The 23,813-nt window shown below is 39.5% G+C and overlaps 2 protein-coding genes across 4 annotated transcripts in view; one reads left to right on the top strand and one right to left on the bottom strand.

The window, feature by feature from the left end:
* The window catches only part of LOC310704457 (uncharacterized protein), a 146,307-nt gene extending 144,951 nt beyond the window's left edge, over window positions 1-1,356 (bottom strand). For both annotated transcript variants that reach the window (XM_083497953.1, XM_083497948.1), the window contains exon 1: window positions 1,256-1,356. The gene's annotated coding sequence lies outside the window, so the exon portion shown is untranslated. The remainder of the gene's footprint in view (window positions 1-1,255) is intronic.
* Window positions 1,149-22,623, top strand: HDAC2 (histone deacetylase 2). 2 transcript variants are annotated; one of them, XM_083497851.1, is made up of 14 exons: window positions 1,149-1,613; window positions 9,007-9,119; window positions 9,704-9,821; window positions 11,522-11,596; window positions 12,173-12,311; window positions 13,000-13,141; window positions 15,991-16,083; window positions 16,168-16,276; window positions 17,026-17,166; window positions 18,609-18,717; window positions 19,769-19,899; window positions 21,042-21,197; window positions 21,967-22,024; window positions 22,253-22,623. In XM_083497851.1, exons 1-14 carry the CDS (start codon window positions 1,562-1,564, stop codon window positions 22,281-22,283), a joined length of 1,467 nt encoding a protein of 488 aa, XP_083353977.1. In that variant the 5' UTR covers window positions 1,149-1,561; the 3' UTR covers window positions 22,284-22,623. The 2 variants fall into 2 exon arrangements, with proteins under 2 accessions (XP_083353977.1, XP_083353976.1); XM_083497850.1 differs by lacking the exon at window positions 1,149-1,613 and adding an exon at window positions 2,268-2,343.
* The last annotated feature ends 1,190 nt before the right edge of the window (window positions 22,624-23,813 follow it).

Here is a 23,813-nt window from a genome sequence, read left to right as displayed (position 1 = left end):
ATGAGGCATCACAGGACGCTGCCCTTACTGCCACCATCTCAGGCCTGCAGGTTGTCGCTGCTACTGCTGACATGTACCACAGTCATGGCAAGTTGTTTCTGCCACTGCTGCTTCTGCTTACTAGCAGGCCTGCTGGCAGTCTAGCATTCCCAGATTATTTGTACAGTGGTACCTCGGGTTAAGACCTTAATTCATTCTGGAGGTCCATTCTTAACCTGAAACTGTTCTTGACCTGAAGCACCACTTTAGCTAATGGGGCCTCCTGCTGCCGCTGTGCCACTGCTGCATGATTTCTGTTCTCATCCTGAAGTAAAGTTCATAACTCGAGGTACTATTTCTGGGTTAGTGGAGTCTGTAACCTGAAGTGTATGTGACCTGAAGCGTATGTAACCCGAGGTACCACTGTATTATCTATGACCGATCACTGTACTTTGGATTGTCCTAAATATCACCATTTGGTAAAGGTAAAGGGACCCCTGACCATTAGGTCCAGTCACGGACGACTCTGGGGTTGCGGAGCTCATCTCGCTTTATTGGCCGAGGGAGCTGGCATACAGCTTCCAGAGCAGCGCAGGGAAACGCTGTTTACCTTCCTGCCAGAGCGGTACCTATTTATCTACTTGCACTTTGACGTGCTTTCGAACTGCTAGGTGGTCAGGAGCTGGGACCGAGCAATGGGAGCTCACCCCGTTGCAGGGAATCGAACCACCAACCTTCTGATCGGCAAGCCCTAGGCTCTGTGGTTTAACCCACAGCGCCGAACAGGGCAATGTCCTGGCAACTGCTACTACTTAGAGGTCTAAAATGGATAAATGACTATATTATCAATCGTCACACGTGGCCAAGCCCCAAACCAAAAGTCCTGTTGGGATGCATTTTGGCTTGCCTGCTGATGAAACTGACTGTGTGACGATTGATAATATTGTCATTTATCCATTTTAGACCTCTAAGTAGTAGCAGTTGCCAGTACATTGCCCTGTTCGCCTCCTTATTTCAGACATTGTGAAATGTCTATTAGTAAAAGCGAGAGGGGGTTGCGGGTTTTTTTTGGTGGAGGCCTGAGAAGAAAGGAGTAGGGGCGGAGCCAACACTCTCGTGGTCATAGCCCGTACAATCAAGAACAGAGCAGATGCTTCTGCGCACGCGCTCTGCAGAGAGTCTGACCAGAATGGCCTGTACCATTGCGACTCTGCCCGGGGGGAGGGGCTGACCGCTCTACGTTTCCTCCCATTAACCGGAAGCCTTAGCAACTTACAATCCGAAGCACCCACGGGAACGGGGCAACGCGTTACAGAGCGGTTCAAAGCCGAAAGAGAACTTCCGTGACTGCGAAAGGGGGGCGCTAGATAATTTTGTCTCTCTCACTCCCCCCCCGTTTCAGGGTGGTTCCTCCGGGTGGCACCAGTCGCTGCTGGAAGAGGCGGGACCGGGTCTTCCTGAGGCTGCCCCCGGCTCCGGCGTCCCTGCTGCTGCTGTTGCTGCCGCCGCCACCGTCGACGTAAATCCCGGCCCCTTCAAGCCTAGTCTCGCCCGGCCCCGGGTTTCCCCTCAGACAAGTCTCATGGCGTACAGCCAGGGAGGCGGCAAGAAGAAAGTCTGTTACTACTATGACGGTGAGGGGGGCGGGGCACGGCGCCGGTTTTTGTTGTGTTTTGTGTGTCGGTTGGGGTGCGTGTGCGCGTGGGAGCAAGAGCAGCTGCTCGTCTCCGCGCGCCTTCCCCTCCAGGCCGCACTTATTTCGCCGTTGGGAATGTTGGTTGGCTCCGTCCTCGCGCGCCCCGGCCCCCTCGGCAGCCCCTCGGCTGTCCTCGCGCGTCTTCTCGTTCCGGCGCACGCGCCGCCTCTCCAGCCCTCCCCCTCCTCCTCTCTCGCTTTTACCCATTGTGTCTGCAGGGGCTGCATCTGGCTTGGAAGGAAGGTGCTGAGCCCCTGGTTTCTTAAAGCGCATCTACACCCCCCCCTTTAATTTTTGTATCGGGCGAGCCTTTTCGCCTCCTTCGAAATCCGCGCGCATCTACTAACGAACGCTTTGCAAAAGGGGGTGAGGGTGCGGGCCCGGCTCGGCCTAGCAACAAACCTGGGAAGGGTCCCCATTTTGAGAGGGGGGATCCGAGGCTGGCCTCGAGATCCTTTTCCTACTAAGCGTCCTTAGAGTGGGACTTGCGCGCGCGAGTAACTGCGTTGCGTTGAGACTCTGAAGGCCTCAACGTTGAATCCCTGAAAGGTGCGAGACTGGCACGCTCTGGCCAAAGCTGAGAGCCCCACTGGAAGGATCTGGATGAATGGCCTGCCTATCGCATCCTCATAGCTCCATAGAGCATCTTTCTTGCGCACCTCACCCTGGTGAATACAGGTTGTCCCCACTATCCATTGGAACCTCATCACTAATTCAGGAAATGGTTATTTTCATTGTAGTTAGGGGTTTATATCCTGGATATAGGCGTATTGTTTTGAACACTGTACATAGTAGCCAAAAGAATGGTAAAGATTTAAAATTATGTAGTAGAGTGGAGATAATGTAGAAGAGTGAAGATTCTACTCTTTGTGAAATTTAGTAGAAATGAATTACTACAGCCATAAGAAGCACAATGCTGGTGCAGGACAGCCCATGGGTATAAGGCAAACATTTGCAGTGGTACCTTGGTTTTCGAACATAATCCATTCTGGAAGACCATTCAAGAAACATTCAAAAACTGAGGTGCAAAGGGTGGTCTGCAAATTTAATAGAGAAAATTGAAAAAAAAAAACTCAGCAGAAGCCGTTCGACTTTCGAGGCGTGTTCAAAAACAAGCATTTACTTCCAGGTTTCCCGCATTCAAAAACCGAAATGTTTAACTTCCGAGATGTTCGAAAACAGGTGTACCACTGTATTAAACTTCAAATGCAACATGTAAATGTTTTGAACAGAGTGCATTTTCCTGGGCACTTAAGTAAAAGCAACCACTAATTTAAAGCAAGACTTTATTATCAACCACTTAGCAAAAAATAGGTTGCATATTTCAGCTGTTAAGTTTTATTCTCAGTTTATTTGCTCTTAGCCTTACAAACTGCAGGTGTAAGGACATTGCAGGGGAACTTTATTTTGCTTTACCAGGCTGTCCACAAATAGACAGCAGAACATGCATCTATTGAAAATAATACAAGAAATTGAAGCATCCAGCCTGTTGTGTGTGTGTGTGTGTGAGAGAGAGAGAGAGAGAGAGATAGAGAGAAATCAAGAGGTTGTTGTATTTATACCATTCTCCAAAAAACTAATGTTTTTTGTAATTTTTTCCTAAAGTACGTATATTGATTCTCAAAACTTGAATATGTTGGATTGTTTAAAGCAACAAATCTCTGATCTGGCATGTGTGAAATCTTGACTTTTTTGCATTGGAAATAAGGATTGTTCTAGGTTACTTAACTTGTATAGTGATAAAGACTTGAAAGTTGTGAATGTTACCTATTTCTGGTAGAATGTTTGCCTATGGGTGCTGTTTAAAGAAGTAGTGATAGTGTCACTCTGATTTTTCTGCTCACTCATCATTTAGGGGCATTTTCACATCAATTTAACACAAAATTAACTTTAAAATGGCATCTTGCACTGGAGACTCCAGAAATGTTTTTCCCAATACATCCTTTATTTGTTGGCACTGTGGCTCTAGTAAGGTGGACAGTATACACTTGCAGGGATACACAGTTTTCCTCAATTCAAAAATGTTAGGGACCTCCTAGAGAAGTTGATCCCACTGGATCCGGTGGTGGTGGAAATATCATCTGAATTAAATGGGTTTAGAGTAGGAGGTTGAATTAATCTGCAGTTTGTTAATGACTGCAAAATCTGGATAGCTCAACATTGAGGAATAGGGAAATGCCATTCATTATACTTTGGGGGCAATGACTGGTCACACATCAGCAGGCAAGTTTAAAACTGACTGCAGTTATTTTAAGATGAAATCAAGTACACAGAAAAGATTACAACCTCACAAATAGATTCTTTATTGTGCAGAAATACGTTTGCTGGGATTAATTAAATTATTATGGTTCATTATTATTTCCATAAAATTTTATAAAAGGTTTTTTATAATACAATACAGTGGTACCTCAGGTTACAGACGCTTCAGGTTACAGACTCCGCTAACCCAGAAATAGTACTTCAGGTTAAGAACTTTGCTTCAGGATGAGAACAGTAATTGTGCTCCAGCGGGAGGCCCCATTAGCTAAAGTGGTGCTTCAGGTTAAGAACAGTTTCCGTTTAAGAATGGACCTCTGGAACGCATAAAGTTCTTAACCCAAGGTACCACTGTACAATAAAAACAGACTAATCTAAATAAAAACAAAAAAAGGAGAAAACCATCATTATCACCATGCAAAGTCGTCTCTCCAGGGTAGATTGTAACCGTTGTCTCACACAAAAAGGGGTGGACCCACCTGGGAGTTTCCCTTTCTTCTCCCCCCCCCCCCCCAGAGATCTTCCATTTTCTGCCTCTAACACAGGGTCTTTCACCAACCACCCATCACCTTCATGTGCATAAGCAAGAGCAAAGCAAAAAAATGTAGAAAAGAGAAACCAAAATATAAGAATATAATAATAAAAAAGAAGAAATAAAAAAGACTTCCAATAGTTATGCATATAAATATTATTCAAAATATGCAAAATATTTATTCCAAGATGATATCCAGCTGTTCCTCCTTCTGCTATGTGATATTTTCCCAGTCTTCAAATCTAGGCACCTCAAGTTCATTCATTTTTCCTTCCACACAAGTCTAAAAGAGCTCCAGTTATTAATATCAATAAATGTCAACAGTAGTCTTCCTGCAGTCCAGCAAAACAACTTTGCCTCCAGTGTTGAAAAACAATAAATCCTTCGTCTTCATTTACACAGGAGTCTATTTGCTGTTGTCATGCATCAAAACAGCAATCCATAGTTATTTCCACATTGTATATTCATCAATTCACACCCAGTTCCATATACAGTGGTACCTCTGGTTACGTACTTAATTCATTCCGGAGGTCCGTTCTTAACCTGAAACTGTTCTTAACCTGAAGACCACTTTAGCTAATGGGGCCTGCCACGCCGCCGTTGTGCGATTTCTGTTCTCATCCTGAAGCAAAGTTCTTAACCCGAGATACTATTTCTGGGTTAGCGGAGTCTGTAACCTGAAGCGTATGTAACCCGAGGTACCACTGTATTCCAATCTCATTTCCTGTTGGCTGTGATTTTCCATCCTGATTTAGAACAAAGAGATTCTTTTCATAATCACTTCTTCCATTCTTTTTCCAGAGGCTTGATAGTTTTCCTCTCTTAATTCACTCAAAATTGTATACAGAATCCTTTCTCAGCTCTATTTCTGCCAGCCCAGAATATTTCTTAATCTCTCCATCCATGGTTTCATTCCACTCTTCCAACTTCATAATTCCACCGTTGGACGGTTTCACTCCTCCAGGCACCTATTTGGAGGTCCTCTCCATTTCACCATCTACTGCTTCAGTTTTACCATTCCACTCTCCTGTTCTGGTAGTCCTCCAATATTATTTTCCAAAGGTTCTGTGCCGCCTTTAGCCTTATTTTTCTCTGGTCCATTTTCATTCACCAATTTATGCATCCCAACTCTGAGCTCTTTCAGTTGCACATACAGCAGTTGCTGCACGATGACAACAGTAAATGGGGTATCTAACTGTATTTTTGCCATACCAAGTGTTCTTGGTCTTATTAATAATTCTCATTCCTCAAAATTTTACAGTCTTTGCTTTATGCCTGAGTCCCCCTGGCTTCTTATCAGAATGCATTCATTCCTCTCTCATGGCAGCATATGTTAGCTTCACGTTTGCAGCCAGCACTTTAACTAGAGGGATGGAAGATTAAAAATAAAAAAGATAAAAACTTCAAACAGCCGTTTAAAATCTTTCTTGGGCACAGACAATTAAAACATGCTTTCTCTCTTGCTTTTAGCCTTTTAATTTAATTATTGTGTCTTCATAAGCTCATTTTAAAGTTCTTATTAAGTTCATTTAAAAATGAATACTGCAGGGTCAGTTTAAAAAGCTACATATTGTAGCATCCTGGGTTACAATTTGTCAGCAGATGTTTCCAGGAAACCCAGAAGTAGTGAATGAGGGCAGTAGTTTTTCCCTTTCAGCCCCCAAGCTCCAGTTGCTGGGTTTCAGTAGCTTGCTACCTCTGCAGTTATTAAATTAATTTTAATGGTTAATAAAATTGTTTCATATTTTATGTTTATTATTTATTTTAATTTATCATAGCAACAGAAATTTCTAAACAGTTTGCAGCTTCCAAAAAAACCCAAAACCATTATCAAAAATAGAATAAAAATTTCACATTGAGAAACAAAGAATACTATACTATTACGAATCATCATACTTTCAGATTTCCCTGAGACAGGAGTATGAACATGCTCAGAATGTGGGCTTGGGAGAGCACATCCTAGTTTGAGATTCTGTCTTGCCATCAATATGCTAGCTATAATAATTAGAATAGGATTTCAGTCCTAAATGCATCTACTTGGGAAATGATTCTTAAGCAAATATGCTTAGATCATATTAAATATATAACCACCAATTAAGTGCTTCTTTTCACTGAGAGAATGGATAGAATTGGGGAATCTGATAGTTATGCTCAGTGGGAGCTGGGTGAAGAAAGGATATCCTCAGTACTTTGCACACTCTGAATAGACAGTTTTGGGGTAGATAGCTGTGCATTTCAAAGTTTGACTGTAGTGCAGTTAATCTGCTTTGCAGAGACAGAAGCTTTTCAGCCTAGTATAAATTTCTAAAATGCTGCCAAGAAAGGCAGAATGGTGGTTGCAGCAGCCTTCTTTGTTGCTCACTCTTCTTTGTTTAGTTTTCAACAGAGGAGAAAATAGTCCTTAGTAGGGAGAGCTGTTTGTGAACTGAGATTATTCTGTTTTCTTTTAAGAGTGTGTGTTTATAGCTCCCCTGATAGCAATGCCACAAGTTCCTCATCTGTGGTGTTCTTGGGACAGCACTATACAGGTGCACTTCAGTCGGGGACTCAAAAGCTCTCTTCAAATAAATTGGATGGGGGTGCTTAACTTCTCCCTTGTCTGCAAGAAGTAGAGTGCTGCAGAGAGCTTTTTGCCACTTTCTTGGGCAAGAGAGTCCTTGTCTACTGGTGGAAGACTGCCCAGAATCCATTGCTCTATACTGCTAAATAGTAAGGATGTCATGATTCATTGCTTTAACGGGGGGGGGGGGAGGACCCCTTGTGGCAAGTCTTTTGTGGGTCTTCCTGCAGATGATAGTGGACAAATAGCAAACTCTTTTCTTCAGAGCCATTTATTTGAGTGCCAATCAAATGAGCCTTGCCAGCTTGAAGAACAACCAACCACACTCCTGCAGAAGATCTCAGTGATCAAGCTGGCATGTAACAGGGCTGGGCGATAACTGCTTTTCAATAATGTTATATATCACGATATCTGAAAAAAGGAAGGAACTACTCAGAGGTGAGCAGAACAATGTCCTGGCAACTGCTACTACTTAATGGTCTAAAACTGATAAATGATATTATCAATCACCTCATTGTCACTTTCAGCAGCAGGCAACCCAAAATACATCCAAATGAGACTTTTTGGTTTTGGGCTTGTATTCGGGACAATCCAAAATTTGGTAATGAGTCATAGTGAATACAAATAATCTGGGACTGCCAGCAGGCCTACTAGGCGGCAGAGGCGCCAGTAGCTTGGCAGCAGCAGAATCAACAGCAGCCTGTGAAGCCTTGCCACGGCAGTGGGCAGAAGCAGCTGCAGCCTGTGAGAACTTGTAGTGATGGCCTTGTGGCAGTGGTAAAAGCAGGGACAGCCTGCAAAGCCTTGTCATGGCGGTGGCAGTAATGGTGGCCTGCGAGGCCTTGTGGTGGGAGCAGGAGACGGTGGCTGTACTTTGGATTGTTCTGAATGCCACCATTTGGTAGCCAAGCCCTAAACCAAAAGTTCTTTTGGGATGCATTTTGGCTTGCCTGCTGATGAAACTGAGTCTGTGATGATAAATAATATTGTCATTTAAGACCCCTAAGTAGTAGCAGTTGCCAGGACATTGCCTTGTTTGCCTCTGTATAGTATAGTATACAGTTCCATCCTTATTTCAGACATTTGTGTTTAGTGTTTAGCTGGTGATAACATTGCAGTGTTTAGCTAGTGAGTTATTGCAGTGTTGAAAACCAGATATCGCCTAGCCCTTACACACATTGTGATTTGCAATATATTGCCAGCTCAGATATTATGAAACAATTACCACAATGTGAACTTCAAAATAGTTTTAGACTATATATCAATATATCACCCAGCTCTAGCATGTAATGGTTCAGGCAGTGTCTGAGGTATCCTGCACTAAGTTGTTTTGTACAAGCCCTTTGTACATTAATCACTTTGTACAAGGACCATGAACCAGACTCAGTAGTAGCTGGGTAACCAATGCAGCTGTCTTAACATTAATGTCACATAGTGCCAGAACTCACCATGAACAACTCCCCCATTCTCTTATAATGGCAATGGGGCCCACCTAAGAGATGCTGGAACTGAGTTCTATCTGAATAAAAGCTTTGATGTCACATATTCTCAGCCAGATGCCCCCTTAAAGCACTCTGACTGTTGTAACTGGAGCTTTTGAACAAGACCCCAGGGCAGCCTCATATAGAGTACATTACAGTATGGTGGTACCTTGGTTTATGAACTTAATCCGTTCCGGAAGTCCATTCTTAAACCAAAGCGTTCTTAAACCAAGGTGTGCTTTCCCATAGCAGCGGGGGACTCAATTTACAAATGGAACAGACTCAACAGGAAGCAGAACTATGTTTCTTCCCTACATCCTCTTGAGATGCAAAGCGAAGGCACAGTCTTACTTTAGGAGTACTCGCCAAAGCAGGAAGGCAGCCTGCCGTTACGACTAGTGTTTGTATTGTGAATCCCTGTACTAGAGAGAGAACTTAGTTAAGTAAAGCCAGAAAAAGTGATCATTACATTTTCAAGCATGACTCATTTGCTTTCTTTTAGGTGATATTGGGAACTATTATTATGGACAGGGGCACCCAATGAAGCCTCACAGGATTCGCATGACACACAACTTGTTGCTAAATTATGGCTTGTACAGAAAAATGGAAATTTATGTGAGTATACATTTACAGTTTTGTCACTTGAAAGTTGATGAGCAGTGAAGAGACTATATTTTCCTAAGATTTTTAATTCACTTCAACACTTTCTTTGTTGTGGAAAATCCTCTGGCTGATTCTGAGATAACATTTTTCTTCTAAAGAAGAACGCAAACTGAGCCTGGGTCAGATGGTCAGAGTATGGTGCTGATAATGCCAAGGTTGCAGATTTAATCCTCATACAGGATTGCTGTATATTCCTGCATTGCAGGGGGTTGGACTAAATGATCCTCAGGGTACCTACAATTCTATGATTCTATGAAACCTATGAGTACCTGTGAAAATGCCACATAAGGAAACAAAATTCACAAGCATTTGGTGTTCAGATATCTACTGGATGGAAAACATGATATGGTTACAGTAAAATATATACAACAAAGTGTTTTCTGATTATAATGTGTCGTTGAGCCAAAGCTGAAATATTTTAGAATATTTCAGCAAGTTTCAACTTAACACATGCCTGATCAAATCTGTTTGAAGTACTTGAAATACTACTGCTTTTTATTCTGTCTCAGATCAAATTCAATCTGTTTCTTTTCCAGCGGCCTCACAAAGCTACAGCAGAAGAAATGACGAAATACCACAGTGATGAGTACATAAAATTTCTTCGCTCAATTAGACCCGACAATATGTCTGAATATAGTAAACAAATGCAAAGATGTAAGTCTAATGCTAAAAATAACTGGCTTCCCTCAGTTTCCCACCTGGTTTTGGGAACTTGATCTGTTAAGATGGAGAGTCTTATATTATCTATTTTACTGTAATGTGCAGAACCCTGTCTATATGATGTTTAATCATTTTGAATTGTTAGTTGTTGGCTATAGTGGTTATAACATTCAGGCTTGTTCAGATGTAATGCTGCCCAGTTACCAAACCATAGTTTGATAACTGAGTCATATTGCACATGATTCTTTCTCTAGGAGTTGCACATGTCTCCCTTTTCTTCTTAGGGGATAGTTACTGCTAACCATAGTTAGCTTTTACACCAGAGGTGGAAATCAGCTTCTAATTTCATTCTCTAGTTTCAAAGCTATATATCTGAATTGGACCATAGTAACAGGTTTGCCACATGTATTAAATTAAACTAGTGTAATTTTCCATCCCAAAATTGAGAACATTAGATAGCATGACAAAAAACTGTAATATTTATCTTTTCAATTAACTTTTACTTTCTTTGATTTCTGAACATTGATTTCCATTATGAATTCTGAATGACAGCATAACTTGCAAGAGAATTGTATTTTACTAGTTGGATAACTATTTGCTCACTTTAAACCACCTATAGTACCTTAATTGGTAATTGTCCTTTTGCTGAAACTTCATAAGCCATAATTTGACATACAGTGGTGCCCCGCAAGACGAATGCCTCGCAAGACGGAAAACTCGCTAGACGAAAGTTTTCCGTTTTGGAGGTGCTTCGCAAAACGAATCTCCTATGGGCTTGCTTCGCAAGACGACAATGTCTTGCGAGTTCCTGCTGGTTCCCCCACCCTTTTTTCTAAGCCGCTAAGCGGCTTATCAGCTGATCCAATCAGCAGATAAGCCGCTAAAAGCCGCTAATAGCGCTAAGCCGCTTATCAGCTGATCTGATCAGCAGATAGGCCGCTAAAAGTCGCTAATAGCGCTAAGCCGCTTATCAGCTGATCCGATCAGCAGATAGGCCGCTAAAAGTCGCTAATAGCGCTAAGCCGCTTATCAGCTGATCCGATCAGCAGATAAGCCGCTAATAGCGCTAATCCGCTAATCCTTCAATGGGCTTGCTTCGCAATACGAAAAAAAAATGCTAGACGAAGAGAATCACAGAACGGATTCTTTTCGTCTTGCGAGGCACCACTGTATAGTGATGCTGTAAATTTAGGCATACACTCAGCTACAAACTGCTTTGAATCCATAAAAGCATATTTAGATATACTTAACTGACAAAAAAAGGTGTCTACCAAGTTTCACATCTGTGGTAATGGTTAGGTTAAGTTTTGAAAAATACCTCTGTTCTAAAGTTTTGGTTTTCATTTTAAAGATAGTGTTGGGCATTTAACGGATCAAAAATTATTTGATCCATATCACTGGTCAAGTAATAGACATTTAGCATTATTATTTTTTTAGAACAATACACATAGATTCAACATCAGCAGCTTGAATGATTAACAAACAGTGAAATCAGTTTTGTAAAAGGTATTGTAACCTATGGTGTGGCCACATTTGAGATAATGCTACCAATGCAGAGGTGTTCTTTTTTCATGGAACATTTGACAATGTTTAGTCAATTGACCAACATGCTATACTTTTTTTTTTAAAAAAAAGATTATATACAAACTTAAGTAATAATACATTTAAGGATAAATAAAACTTGTCTTGTATAGTTAACGTGGGGGAAGACTGTCCTGTGTTTGATGGGCTGTTTGAGTTCTGTCAGCTGTCAACAGGAGGCTCTGTGGGTAAGTATGTCCTAATGTTTTCCTGGAGTTGCTAATTTTTAAAAGGCTGTACCAGTTTTTTTCGAACATTACCCATGTGACAACTTTTATAGCTCTTGCGGAAATCAATGAGGGAGAAAGAATTTAATAGAAATATAAAGTGAAATGTTTAATTAAAAGAAAATGTTGTTATCAGTAGCTCCTAGGCATGATAGATATGTACTACCTCCAGTATCAGAGTCTGTGTGCCTCTGAATGCCAGTAGCTGGGGATCATGAGTTAGAGAAGTTTAATGCACTCATGTCCTGCTTCTCTGCTTCCTCTAGACATCTGGTTAGTCAATGTGAGAACAGAATGCTGGACTAGTTGGGCCTTTTATCTTTCAGCATCTCCCATTACAAATTAATGGTTCATTCTGCTGCATGAGTTGGTATATCCAACTGTAGAAGTGCCTAACAATAAACAATTAAAATCCAGGCTGCACCACGATGTCTTACATTGAAGCTCTCTCTCTCTTTCTCTCTTTTTTTTTTGGCAAGACATACTGTCTACCTTTTTCATTCCTTACCTGCATTTTTCTCCATAATGGTTCTTTAGCTGGAGCAGTAAAATTAAACAGACAACAAACAGACATGGCTGTTAATTGGGCTGGAGGACTTCATCATGCTAAGAAGTCAGAAGCATCAGGTTTCTGCTATGTCAATGATATTGTGCTTGCCATTCTGGAATTACTAAAGTAAGTTCATGTTGGTGCTATATGCACAACTTGTCTTCTAGAGATGTTAAAAATATAGGCTGTGTATTGGCTTAATCTGTATATATTGACCAGAGGACTAGCGATCATTATTCCTTGGTCATTTTAAATTATATTTTGTTTATATATGTGTTTGTGTATGCGTGCAAGCATGATATAAATCTCAAAACCCTTTTTGTTCTAAATAGCTTACTGATCAATTCAGACTCTGGCTGGAGAGCAAGCATCAGAACCAAATAAAGCAGCAGAGTTATTGTTCCATCTGAAGCCTTGCGCAGGGCAAAAAGTGAGGGGATTCAGGCTTTGGGGGTTTCTGGGGGGACATTGTTGCTGCATGGGCTGTAGGCTGGTGTAGCAAAGGTGCCCTAATTTGGTCCCTCTCTGGGAGCTAAACAAGTGTAATTTGCAGATAATTTTATGTTTATTAATGAGCTGTCAGTATGGCTATACACTGTGCCCTTCCTGGTTCTTGATATTGTGTCATGATACACATAGTTTTAAGCATTATATTGGAAAAGGGAGAACAAATCTGTATACATGTAGTCATGCGTCTTTATATATCTGATTTAGTCTAGGGATAAATCTGGCAGCAGATAAACTTTTTGAAAGGTAAGTAGTGAGTTTTATTGGTACTGCTCAAGTAAAGTCTCTTCCTCCCCTCTCCCTCCAGATACCACCAAAGAGTATTGTACATTGATATTGATATCCATCACGGTGATGGCGTTGAAGAAGCATTTTACACAACTGATCGTGTAATGACAGTATCATTCCATAAATATGGTGAATATTTCCCTGGCACAGGCGATTTGAGAGTAAGTTCAAATATGAGGTTACCATTTGATTAAAGTAGCATCTTGCAAATGCTATATTTAAGCCTGGTTATCAAGTTAACAATTTTAATTTAATTAGTTTTTATCCTTCCTTCTGAAGAAGGACACTTTGAATTGATCAGGGTGAAAAAGGCTAACTCTTAACTTGATGAGTCCGATTCTATATATGGTGTATTTTTTCATCTTAATTACAGTATTGTTTCCTACACTCATTGGGCTATTATGTAAACAATGTGTGTTGCCCCTGAGTGGCATAGTACTGCAACATTGGAATGAATGGCAGTTTTGGTAACTAGGGTTACTTTTTTCTTGTCATTTTATATCTGACATCCATTTTTCTAATCTAAAAACTGTATCTTCAAGAGTAGATCTGAGTTTCTTCCTTCCTCTCCCATCTCTTTTACCTTTTTGTGCTCTTTAGATTGTAAGCCTGCGTCATTTTATTTTGATCTATAAACCATTCTGGGAGTGGGCAAAAATACTTTCAAGCCTATCAATGATGAGTAAGATAGGTATACAAAATGTCAAAATAGCTGAAAAAAACTGCCCAGCTTGCTAATAGTTACTAAAATACCATTTAAAAATCACCAGTAATCATAGTTGAAGCTTATCTAGAACGTTACTGTAGTAGAGATGCTTGCATTTGCATGAGCACACGAAGTTGTTCATTAAAAATTCTTATGCATAATATAATCCATGGTACCCATTTCTGTTGTTCCTAGCTGTGGTATTTGTTCCTTTTTTCAACAGAAATTAAATGTGCTAGCTTGGAGACAGCTTTTTATATCTCAACCTGATTGGCCACAAGATGGTACTGTTGCTTCATGCTAAATGCAGGCCTCTAAAGAGCAGAAGCACTGACCTTAAACTAGGCTTCTCACCTGTCAAATACATGAAAGTTTAATTTCCTATTAAACCTAATCTTCTGATATCCTTAATAATCTGTCCAGAAAGCAAATTCAGTTAATTTTGACATTAATATCTCAGCTAAACAGGAATATATTTGTTTGATTCCCATATTTTCTGAGACTTTTATTTTGCTTACTTAGAGCATGGTGGATGTGCTGCCTATCATTCAATATATAATATAATAACTATAAAAATGTACTGTATAATACAACATAGTAAACTTAAGTTGCTTACATGCCTTTTGTGTATATTCCAATGTATGCTAAGAGCACTGCGTGTTAATTCAGCTGTATCTAGATAAAACCATTGTATGAGATTCTCTTAATAGCATTTTGTTTGTTTGTTTGTTTGTTTGTTTGTTTATTAAATTTGCATACTGCCCTTCATCCAAAGATCTCAGGGTGGTTCACAACATAAAAATACAATATAAAAACACAAAATACATAATAAAATAAGAACAAAAAGCAGCAACCACAAACAAATAATAAACACATTTAAAGGGGGTATATAAGATGTTCATCAGCCAAAGGCCTGGTTGAAGAGGAGCATTTTCACCTGCCACCTAAAGGTGTATAATGATAGTGCCAGCCAGGGAGCACATTCCACAAATGGGGAGCCACTGCAGTAAAGGCCTGCCTCGTGTTGCCAGCCTCATGGCAAGAAGGCACACAAAGAAGGTCCTCAGGTGATGATCTCAGGGTCCAGGTAGGTTCATATGGAAAAAGGTGGTCCTTGAGGTATTGTGGTTCTGAGCCTGGATGCATCGCACAGTTTTGCTTCTTATGAAATAGTAAGGATGGACACATGGTGATAAAAAGTGACTCCGTAACAAATTAGAGCTCCTCACTTTAAGATTTGACTCTTCTGGAAAGAGGTTGTTTCCATAAGAAACATTTTCATTGTATCGCTTTAAAAATCTGCTACTGTTTAGATATATAAAGCTTGTACTGAAGGAACTGCTACAGTACCTCAAAAAACAAAGAAGACTGTTGCCCTGTACCTGCACAATTCTTGGAGCTAAACTGTATAAAACTTCATGCACTTGAAGTGGACCACGAAAGCTTCTGTCACAAAATAATCATTTATCCTTAAGGTACAATAATTGTGGTTCCCCTCTAGAACAACATTAACTTCCTATTAGTAAATATAAAGAATATAGTCAAACTGGAAACAAAATGTCTTTTTATCTACTGATGTACTAAACAGACATCAAAGGTCTTTTATTCCGTTTGTAAATCATGAATGTTGAAGCAGGTACAAAAAGGAATAAACTCCATGTGTTTCACTTAGTGAATTGTGGCACATTTCTCGTAGATATAATAACATGTGATTTTACGGATCTGACACAGCAGACCCATGACATTACTCCCCATCCCCAGGTAACTGGTTGTCTTTTAAAGCCAATCTACCCATATGTTTCTGTTTTATGCCATCCCCACTCTCGGTGATACCCTATTTAAATCCCTGCAATGATTCTAAAACCATACTTTGGTGAATTTCAATAAAGTCATAAAATCCAAATTATACTTTTGGGTCTGATTCTTCTGTATTTTCACATGTCATCCTTCTGTTCTTTTGGATATACTTCCTTGTGCACTGATTTCTTCTACTGCACTGATCAAATGTTTTATCTGAAGATTTAATGCTTTATCTGAAGATTAAACGTGAAGTATTGTTTGCTTCCCTGGGCTGCTTTGGGAGAAAGGGTGAGATAAATTTAATAATAAATATCTGGCACACTTCTTATATGTGCAGTTTTGGTATTCATTACATACTCAGAATTTTTCAAATGTCTAGGTAGCATCTAAACTACTTTCAAACACTCTTGGCCACAAGTGGTCCAGTGGTAAACACAAAATGTGTTTTGCCTTTTGATATGAGTTTGTGATTTTTGTTTTTGTCTTGTTCGTGTTCTCTTATAGGACATAGGTGCTGGAAAAGGCAAATACTATGCTGTCAACTTTCCAATGAGAGATGGAATAGATGATGAGTCATATGGTCAGATATTTAAGCCAGTAAGTATATTCTAGATACTTTTTTTTAGAGATGCTTCTGTGAGGCTGAATAATAGATTTACCATGATTTCTGCTTCTTTACAGATTATTTCCAAAGTCATGGAGATGTACCAACCTAGTGCTGTGGTGTTGCAGTGTGGGGCAGATTCACTGTCTGGTGACAGGCTGGGATGTTTTAACCTTACCGTCAAAGGTCAGAGAGCAAAACATTCTTGTAGAGTCACAGTTACATATGTTTTGAAACAAGTACTGAATGCAGATTTAGTGGAAATGTTTTTTTGACTATCAGTTCTCTTGCAGCCATCTCTCTGGCCACCATCTGTAATGTTGGGACTCTTGCAGCCATTTCTAATGCTGGGACTTCCCCCCCCCCCCCCGGCCACACACAAACACACTGGTGACTGTCAAGTATGCACCCTTTTGGCCATAGTACATCTAAAGGAAGATGCGAAAAATATGTTCCATGTCAGTGTCTTTATTTGCAGTGCTTCAGTTTGGTGTGATTTTAGGAAATAAGTTTAGGTCTTAGTAGGCAGACATCACATGTAGAAATTCAGTGATGTTTATGTGAATAAGCTATTAAATATGGCATAATGTGTGAGATACAATATGGTCAATACTTTACTATAATTAGATCAGTAATATATTAAATGCATTCACTTTATGAATAGATTGCAAGAACTATTAAACTGAGTGTGCATTTGTTTGCCTTTATGACTCTTGCAAAAAAACCCCTTGCGTAACTCAATGCCATAAATGCAAAACAGAAGACTGGATTCCAAAATTAATAGGATACCTTATCCTATTCTGTTTTTAAGTTCTTGCATCTTTCAGTTGTGATTAAGTTTGTTTTTCTAGAGCTGATGTTTCTGTATACAGATCTTAATTGTGTAATCTTGAAATGAATATAACTATGTCTTTATGGTTTGTTTGTTTTTTAAGGACATGCTAAATGTGTAGAAGTTGTGAAGACTTTCAACTTGCCTCTTCTGATGCTTGGAGGAGGTGGATATACCATACGGAACGTTGCTCGATGTTGGACCTATGAGACTGCTGTTGCCTTAGATTGCGAAATCCCTAATGGTAAATATTTGGAACCAGGGCTTCCCAAACTGGTCCATGAGCTTCATTCAAGTGGTCTAGAGCATGTCTGTAAAAATACATGAAAAGTCATACATTACATAGTGCAGTGTATTACAATTGCTACAACAGGCAGAAAAATCATTAAGTGGTCCACAAAGTCCCTCATGAAGTGGTTCATTGGGAGAATGGGTTTAGGAGCCATATGAAGAATAACATGTGACTTAAACATTAGCTTGCCTTAGTCATCAGATCCCCCATTTCAGTGGCCAGGGAGATTGCCAACTGTTTGTATTGTGGAACTGCAAATAATATGTATTGCAGTACAATGTATCTTGCCATAGAGCCTATACCAACCTGCTACAGAGGATTGGAGACTGACAGAAAAGACTTACAGCGTAACCATTCTTTAATCTACAGGGGATTTTGCTAATGGTTGACTCATTAAGAAGCGGGATATCTGTCTTGACTCATGTGGTTTCTGGCTCATTAACCAGACTCTTGGTAGCTTCAAATGGCTTACCTAGATGTGTGAACACAGATGTTTTAGAAAGCATTAATGAGATGCATAGAAATCTGCATTGACCTTTTATAGATTGTATAAATGAGTAAGTGTATTTGGTGTGTTTTATTTAAACACAGTGCGTTATTTTCAACATAGTATATTTTATTTTAAACTATTGTTTAAATAAGCTATGGTTTAAAATGCACAAGAGCTTTGCTCCTCCCAGCTCCTGATTGTGCTGTGCAAGGGAAGTGACATGTGAACCCTGGGCTCATGTTGGTTTCTCTCCAAACAAACCACATCCAGAAAGTGAAGATTTATTTATGGCTTACTGATTGTTGTCTACTTTGAGGAAGCAAAGCCTAGTTTCATGACAACCTAAAGTTGATCTTGTTTCCTCTATTTCATTCAAACCATACAATCATTTAAACTTTACATTCATAAACACCAGATTTCTTCAACATAATTCGTGGTGTGTGAAATATGCCAGTAAGTTGTTGTTGTTGTTGTTACTAATTACCCACCTTTCACCTTAAGATCCCACGTGGGTTCCAAAAACCAGCACACATTACTTAAAACAGTTTAAAGCAACTTACAATCACAGAAACAAATGAGGCTTCATTTTTATACCCCGGTGGAGCATCTAGATTTCTGCTATAGAAGATAACTGTAGCACATTTAGTCTTGAAAAAATATTATTTCTTCCTTAGAATTCAGATACTTTCTAATGTATTTATTCTGGATCAGAAAATAATTTTGAATTTCTATTAAATATTTGAGAGCTGTCATATGCTGCATTGCATTCCTTTGAATTTGTTCTTTTTTCAGTATTTAGTAGAAGAAAACAAAAGCTATGCATACTATCATATCTGACCACTATAATCTGAAGAGCAATAAGGCTGTTTTAATAAGCTATTATTACTTGATTTTGTTTTAACAGAATTGCCATACAATGACTACTTTGAGTATTTTGGACCAGATTTCAAGCTGCATATTAGCCCTTCAAATATGACAAACCAGAACACCCCAGAATATATGGAGAAGATTAAGTGAGTATTAATGCCATAAAGACACATAAATACTATAACGATCTAAATCTTTGCAATGGGTAAGGATCCATTTTATTTTTTATGCTCAATATGAAGCAGGGAAAGGGAGGGGTTAAAAGGTCCTGGGCTCTTGAGATAGCAGAATTACTGCTTTAAAAGCCAGCAGGTGAAACTAGAAAGTCAAAGACTGTATTCAGTTAGTGTCCCTCTGTTGAAGAAAGGCTCTCTGATCAGTGAATGCTTCTGTCAATGGAAGGGGGAGAAGCACTTTTCACCAGTTCTCCCTCCTCCCTGTGGCCTCCTGTGCCACCTCCCATGTCGTTCTAAAAGCTAGAGCAACCTTCTGGAATGGATTTCTGGGGCAGGGAAAAAGCAGAAAAACCCCCAAACCTCATTCTTCTGATGGAAGCTTTTGCTTGATCAAATTATCTTCTGTTGCTGGAGGGACATGGTTGGAAAAACCCAAACCTGTATTTTAATGTTTCAGGGTTGTATCCACTAAGTCATACTCAGAGTAGACTCATTAATATTAATAGACTTAAGTTTGATTTCATTAGATCTACTCTGAGCATGGCTTAGATGGCTACAGCTCTCAATGCTTAATGGTTGGAAAAGAAAAACCTTTTCATCTTTCAAAATTTGGTACACATTGTTAAAATCATTTTTTATTTTTGCAAAAGAGCTATTAAGTCTCAGTAAGCTCTTTTGTCAGCAGAAATGCACAAAACATGATCAAAGTATCACTATATGTTGCTTAATTTCATTATGTTGAATGCCAGCCATATGTTCTGAGAGTTTGTATTTTTTAAATGTGTTCACCTCTAACCATAGATGTTCTGTCTGGCACATGTATTTCCTTTGGATACCATGGCTTGCCTTTTTCAAGAAAATTGCCCCTAGTCCTCTTGCTATGTAACTTGCGTTTCACCTTATTTTCCTACCATTACTAGGCAGCTGGGTATTTTTATGAGGACGAGAACTAAGAAACTCCCAAGCTATTAAGAAGAAAGTTGTCTCATAACAACTTTTCCCTGGATTACTTGCCTTGCAGACAGCGTTTGTTTGAGAACTTGCGCATGTTGCCCCATGCCCCAGGTGTACAGATGCAGGCTATTCCTGAAGATGCTGTTCATGAAGACAGTGGTGATGAAGATGGTGAAGATCCAGACAAACGTATTTCTAGTAAGAATGGGGAACATTAATACTGGGTGGATTGTTGAAGAAGAAGTACTAAAGAAGGTGGAACAGAAGTGCCCCAATAAGTCAGATGGACATCTAAAGTGACCATCCAGAAACAAATTCGCTTTAAGTGCTTTGTGAGGAAGACAGCAATTACATATCAGAACATGAAGACAGAAAGCCTGGGAAATAAACACAACTGTCAACCAAGGGGAAGCTGCTTAATTTTTAAAGCCAATCTTGAAATCATATGAACTTATACAATTTGCTGTGCCATTTTTGGCATAGTTCTTAAATTTTACACCAAGCTTTTTAAATTAGTTCTCCTAGCAGAGGTTTCTGCTAGCATAAGACAGAGAATATGATTTTTGCCTATTTTCCCTCTAGTTCCCAGTCCTACTAAAAATGATTCTGGAGTATTGGGGGCTCTTTAGAGCAGATTTGGGAAGTGGGCACTGGTGGCTGCAGGATGGAGGGGGAATTGGCAAAAACTGCCTCCCCTTCTCCTTCAGCAAAGTTTTGCCTTGTGCCTGTTTAAGGGCACAAATTAGATACACAGGCCTTGCATGTTGTACCACTTCAATAAAATCACGAGACATTTGAATTGGCCTAGAAATTCTGGTTTTTACTTAGTTTCCAGGAAGGGAATAACTGAGTCAGGTAGACGCTGCAGGTGCCATTTTGCAATAGTAACTTCTACTTTGGACTTTATAACCTGTTTGCCTGTGAACGAGGACTGATGATGCTTATATGTTGAAATTTCATGTCGGTAAAACATACTATTTCTACTGCATCTTTTGGCTAATAAGCGGCAAATTTTGCCCCAGGCCTGAATAAGAGCTAGAGTACACATTGCACTTATCACCAATACACTGTTGAAACTGCAGCCCCATTATGAGTTCATTCCCCACCCACTCACTGTAGTGTAGAATTTCTTTCTAAACACAACATTGCTGTCATATGGAAAGTTTTCATTATGGTTATGATCAATGCATCAGGACTTCCTTTACTGATGCAAATTGCAGGGAAGAGTTGTTGTCACGAAATAACTTTTATTTTATGCCTTCCCATGGTGAGAGAAATGGAACACACAAGAAGGTGATCTTGGAGGAATGTGTTTTCTAATCCTATTTCCTTACTTCTAGTTCGTGCGTCAGATAAGCGAATAGCCTGTGATGAAGAATTTTCTGATTCTGAAGATGAAGGGGAAGGTGGACGCAGAAATGTTGCAGATCATAAGAAAGGAGCAAAGAAAGCCCGACTAGAAGAAGACAAAAAAGAAACAGAAGATAAAAAAGCAGGTAAAAGTCTAAATCAGTATTTTTCTTTCTTTTACTTTCCTTGTTGGCTATATTCCTAAGCATATCATACTCTCCTGAAAGTAATGGGATTTGCTTCCAACTAAATATTGTTGAGATTAGGTCAGACCTACTTAATTTATGGTGGCAAACTACCCATATTTGTTATACAGTGGTACCTTGGTTTTCGAACTTGTTCCGGGAGTCTGATTAGACGTTCAGCTTCTAAAAAACGTTCGCAAACCAGAACACTTACTTCCAGGTTTGTGGCATTTGGGAGCTGATTTGTTCGACAACTAAGCCATTTGGGAACCAAGGTACCACTGTATTCATCATTCTGCAAAAACAGTTGAGGCATAAAGCAGCTCACATGCCATGGTCCGTAACTGTTGGTTTTCCTTTAGTTTGAATCTAAGTTGTGCATTTCTGGATTAGGCTGTTGGTTGGAATGTTGATCTTTCTGAGAATATCTCTACTTTAACCCTTTTTAAATATTCATTCTTTGATTAAAACCTTTCACCTTCCAGGTGTTGCTAAACTACAATTCCCATCAGCCTCAGCCAGCATGGCCAGTAGTTGTAGTTCAGCAGCATGTGGTGGGCCAAAGATTCCACACACCTGTTTTGAAAGAAGAAATCAGCACTGGCAAAGGTGCTGCTTCATTCAAATTCTTCTGTCAGTGTTCATTTTCATTGTAATTTGTTAACAGCTAAGTCAACAGTTGTCATTTGAAATTTATTTATATAAACCTGCCACTTTTAATTATTTTTAGACATTAAAGAGGAAGATAAATCCAAGGATAGCAGTGGTGAGAAAGCAGATACCAAAGGGTAAGTAAATTGTGGCCATCCTATAATGTGCCTGTTTCAGAACAGCCGTTAACTTTGAAATGTTATTTATGCATCTGTTATCCATTATGGATGACAATAAATCAGTGCCAATAGCTATTAAAGAATTTATAATGTGAGCAATGCAACCCTTACTGTTTTTAAATGAGCAGAGAATGGCATTAAATTGTGACCCGTGTTAACAGTTGACTTTTTCCCTCCTCTGAACAGCACAAAGTCAGAACAGCTCAACAATCCTTGAATGTAGAGACTCACATCAATTAAAGGACACAATACAAAAGTGGGGGGGAAAGTTAAAAGGAACTTTTCATATGAGAAGAGACTCTTGATTTTCATTTTGTACTATTTGGCATGGAGCGTATTTATTTTCAAACAACTGTGTTTTTGTTTTTGGCAAGTTGTATTGTGAGTTTTCTAATTATGATGCAAAATTTTGTTCCTTCCGCCAGGCTTTAAGTAATAGTATTCAAAATGGATGTGCCATTATGTTAGACGTCTAAATGATCTATTAAAATTTGCCTTTTCCTGAACTGATTTTACCCCTTTTTGTAATTATATCTTTATTAAAAAAAATGTACTCAGCCGTCTTGTCCATCATTGCCTAGAAAACACATAAATGTCATGCTGGTAAGACTATTATGAAGAAATATAGTGAAGGTTGAAATTGCACTGAACTACATTGGATAGTTTACAAAGAATGCTTTTTGTATAACTTTATTGGGACAAACAATGAATGTTGTGTTGAGAGGTTACTTTGCATGGTTAACTACTAGGAGATTACTTGTGAAAATCATGTTTGGAATTATAGCACACTAATTAAACTACAGAGTTATGTTCAAGTATTCAGTAAAAAAAGGTATAGTAACCTAAGAGAATCTTAAGGGGAGAGCAGCATAGTTATCACTAACAATTTTTGATATTTTGAAATTAAATGCTCTATTCAGTACTATCAGTAATACAGAATATCAAAGAATGACCCACCAACTAGAAAAACATGCCACTATCAATATACCACTCCCTCTATCAATGTATAATAGTCAAGTGCTTGAGAATCCTGTTCTTGCAGTTCAAAACTGACAGCAGAGTGTTGACCCTGGCTGGCAGGTTGTGTTTGGCTATGTAGCTCAGGTTGTACAGGCTTTTAGTGAATGAAGAACTACAGGGTTGTATGTCAAACCATCTTCCCATTAGATCTCTTGCAATTCTTCCTCTTTTCTGCACCCCTGCCCCACCATCCAAATGCATCTTAGGTGGTAGCAGTTGAGAACTCACCAGAGAAGTAAACATTAATACAGTGATACCTCCGGTTACGAACGGGATCCGTTCTGGAGGCTTGGCCATATCCTGAAAATTTTGTAACCGTAGGACCACTTCTGCACACGCTCACAGCGCTGCAGAGTGCTTCTGTGCACGCATGAGCAGCAAACCCACTTCCAGGTATGCCGTGTTTGCAACCCAAAAATTATGTTACCCAAAGGTAACGTAAACCGAGGGTCCACTGTATGTAGGAAGCAAGCTTGACACAAAAATATTATACCCTGTAAGGCTGCTTGTGTCATTTTAAACAATCTTCCTATAAAATTTGGATTATACTACTAGCATTTGTAAGTTGTATGTAGTTTTTGGCCTTTCTTACTTCCCAGGTTGCTGCAAACTGATTTAAGAATAAAAATAGTGTTTAAAGGGTGTAGTGTTGATAGGACATGTTTTATAATTGGATTCTATGGTTTTCATATATGGGACAGGTTTCTATTTTGGAGAGTTCAAGATA

This window comes from Podarcis liolepis (assembly GCF_965112155.1).
Source record: "Podarcis liolepis genome assembly, chromosome: 3".
NCBI classification, from domain to species: domain Eukaryota; kingdom Metazoa; phylum Chordata; class Lepidosauria; order Squamata; family Lacertidae; genus Podarcis; species Podarcis liolepis.
The sequence above is the reverse complement of the archived record's forward strand: the minus strand, read 5'-3'. Positions and strand labels throughout refer to the sequence as shown.

Excerpts from the sequence above, each read along its gene's own strand:
- HDAC2 (XM_083497850.1), top strand. The coding sequence starts at position 2,283 with ATGGCCTGCCTATCGCATCCTCATAGCTCCATAGAGCATCTTTCTTGC. Across the intron at positions 9,822-11,521 it reads TAGTAAACAAATGCAAAGAT|TTAACGTGGGGGAAGACTGT; the intron begins GTAAGTCTAATG and ends TGTCTTGTATAG. Across the intron at positions 16,084-16,167 it reads ATGGTCAGATATTTAAGCCA|ATTATTTCCAAAGTCATGGA; the intron begins GTAAGTATATTC and ends GCTTCTTTACAG.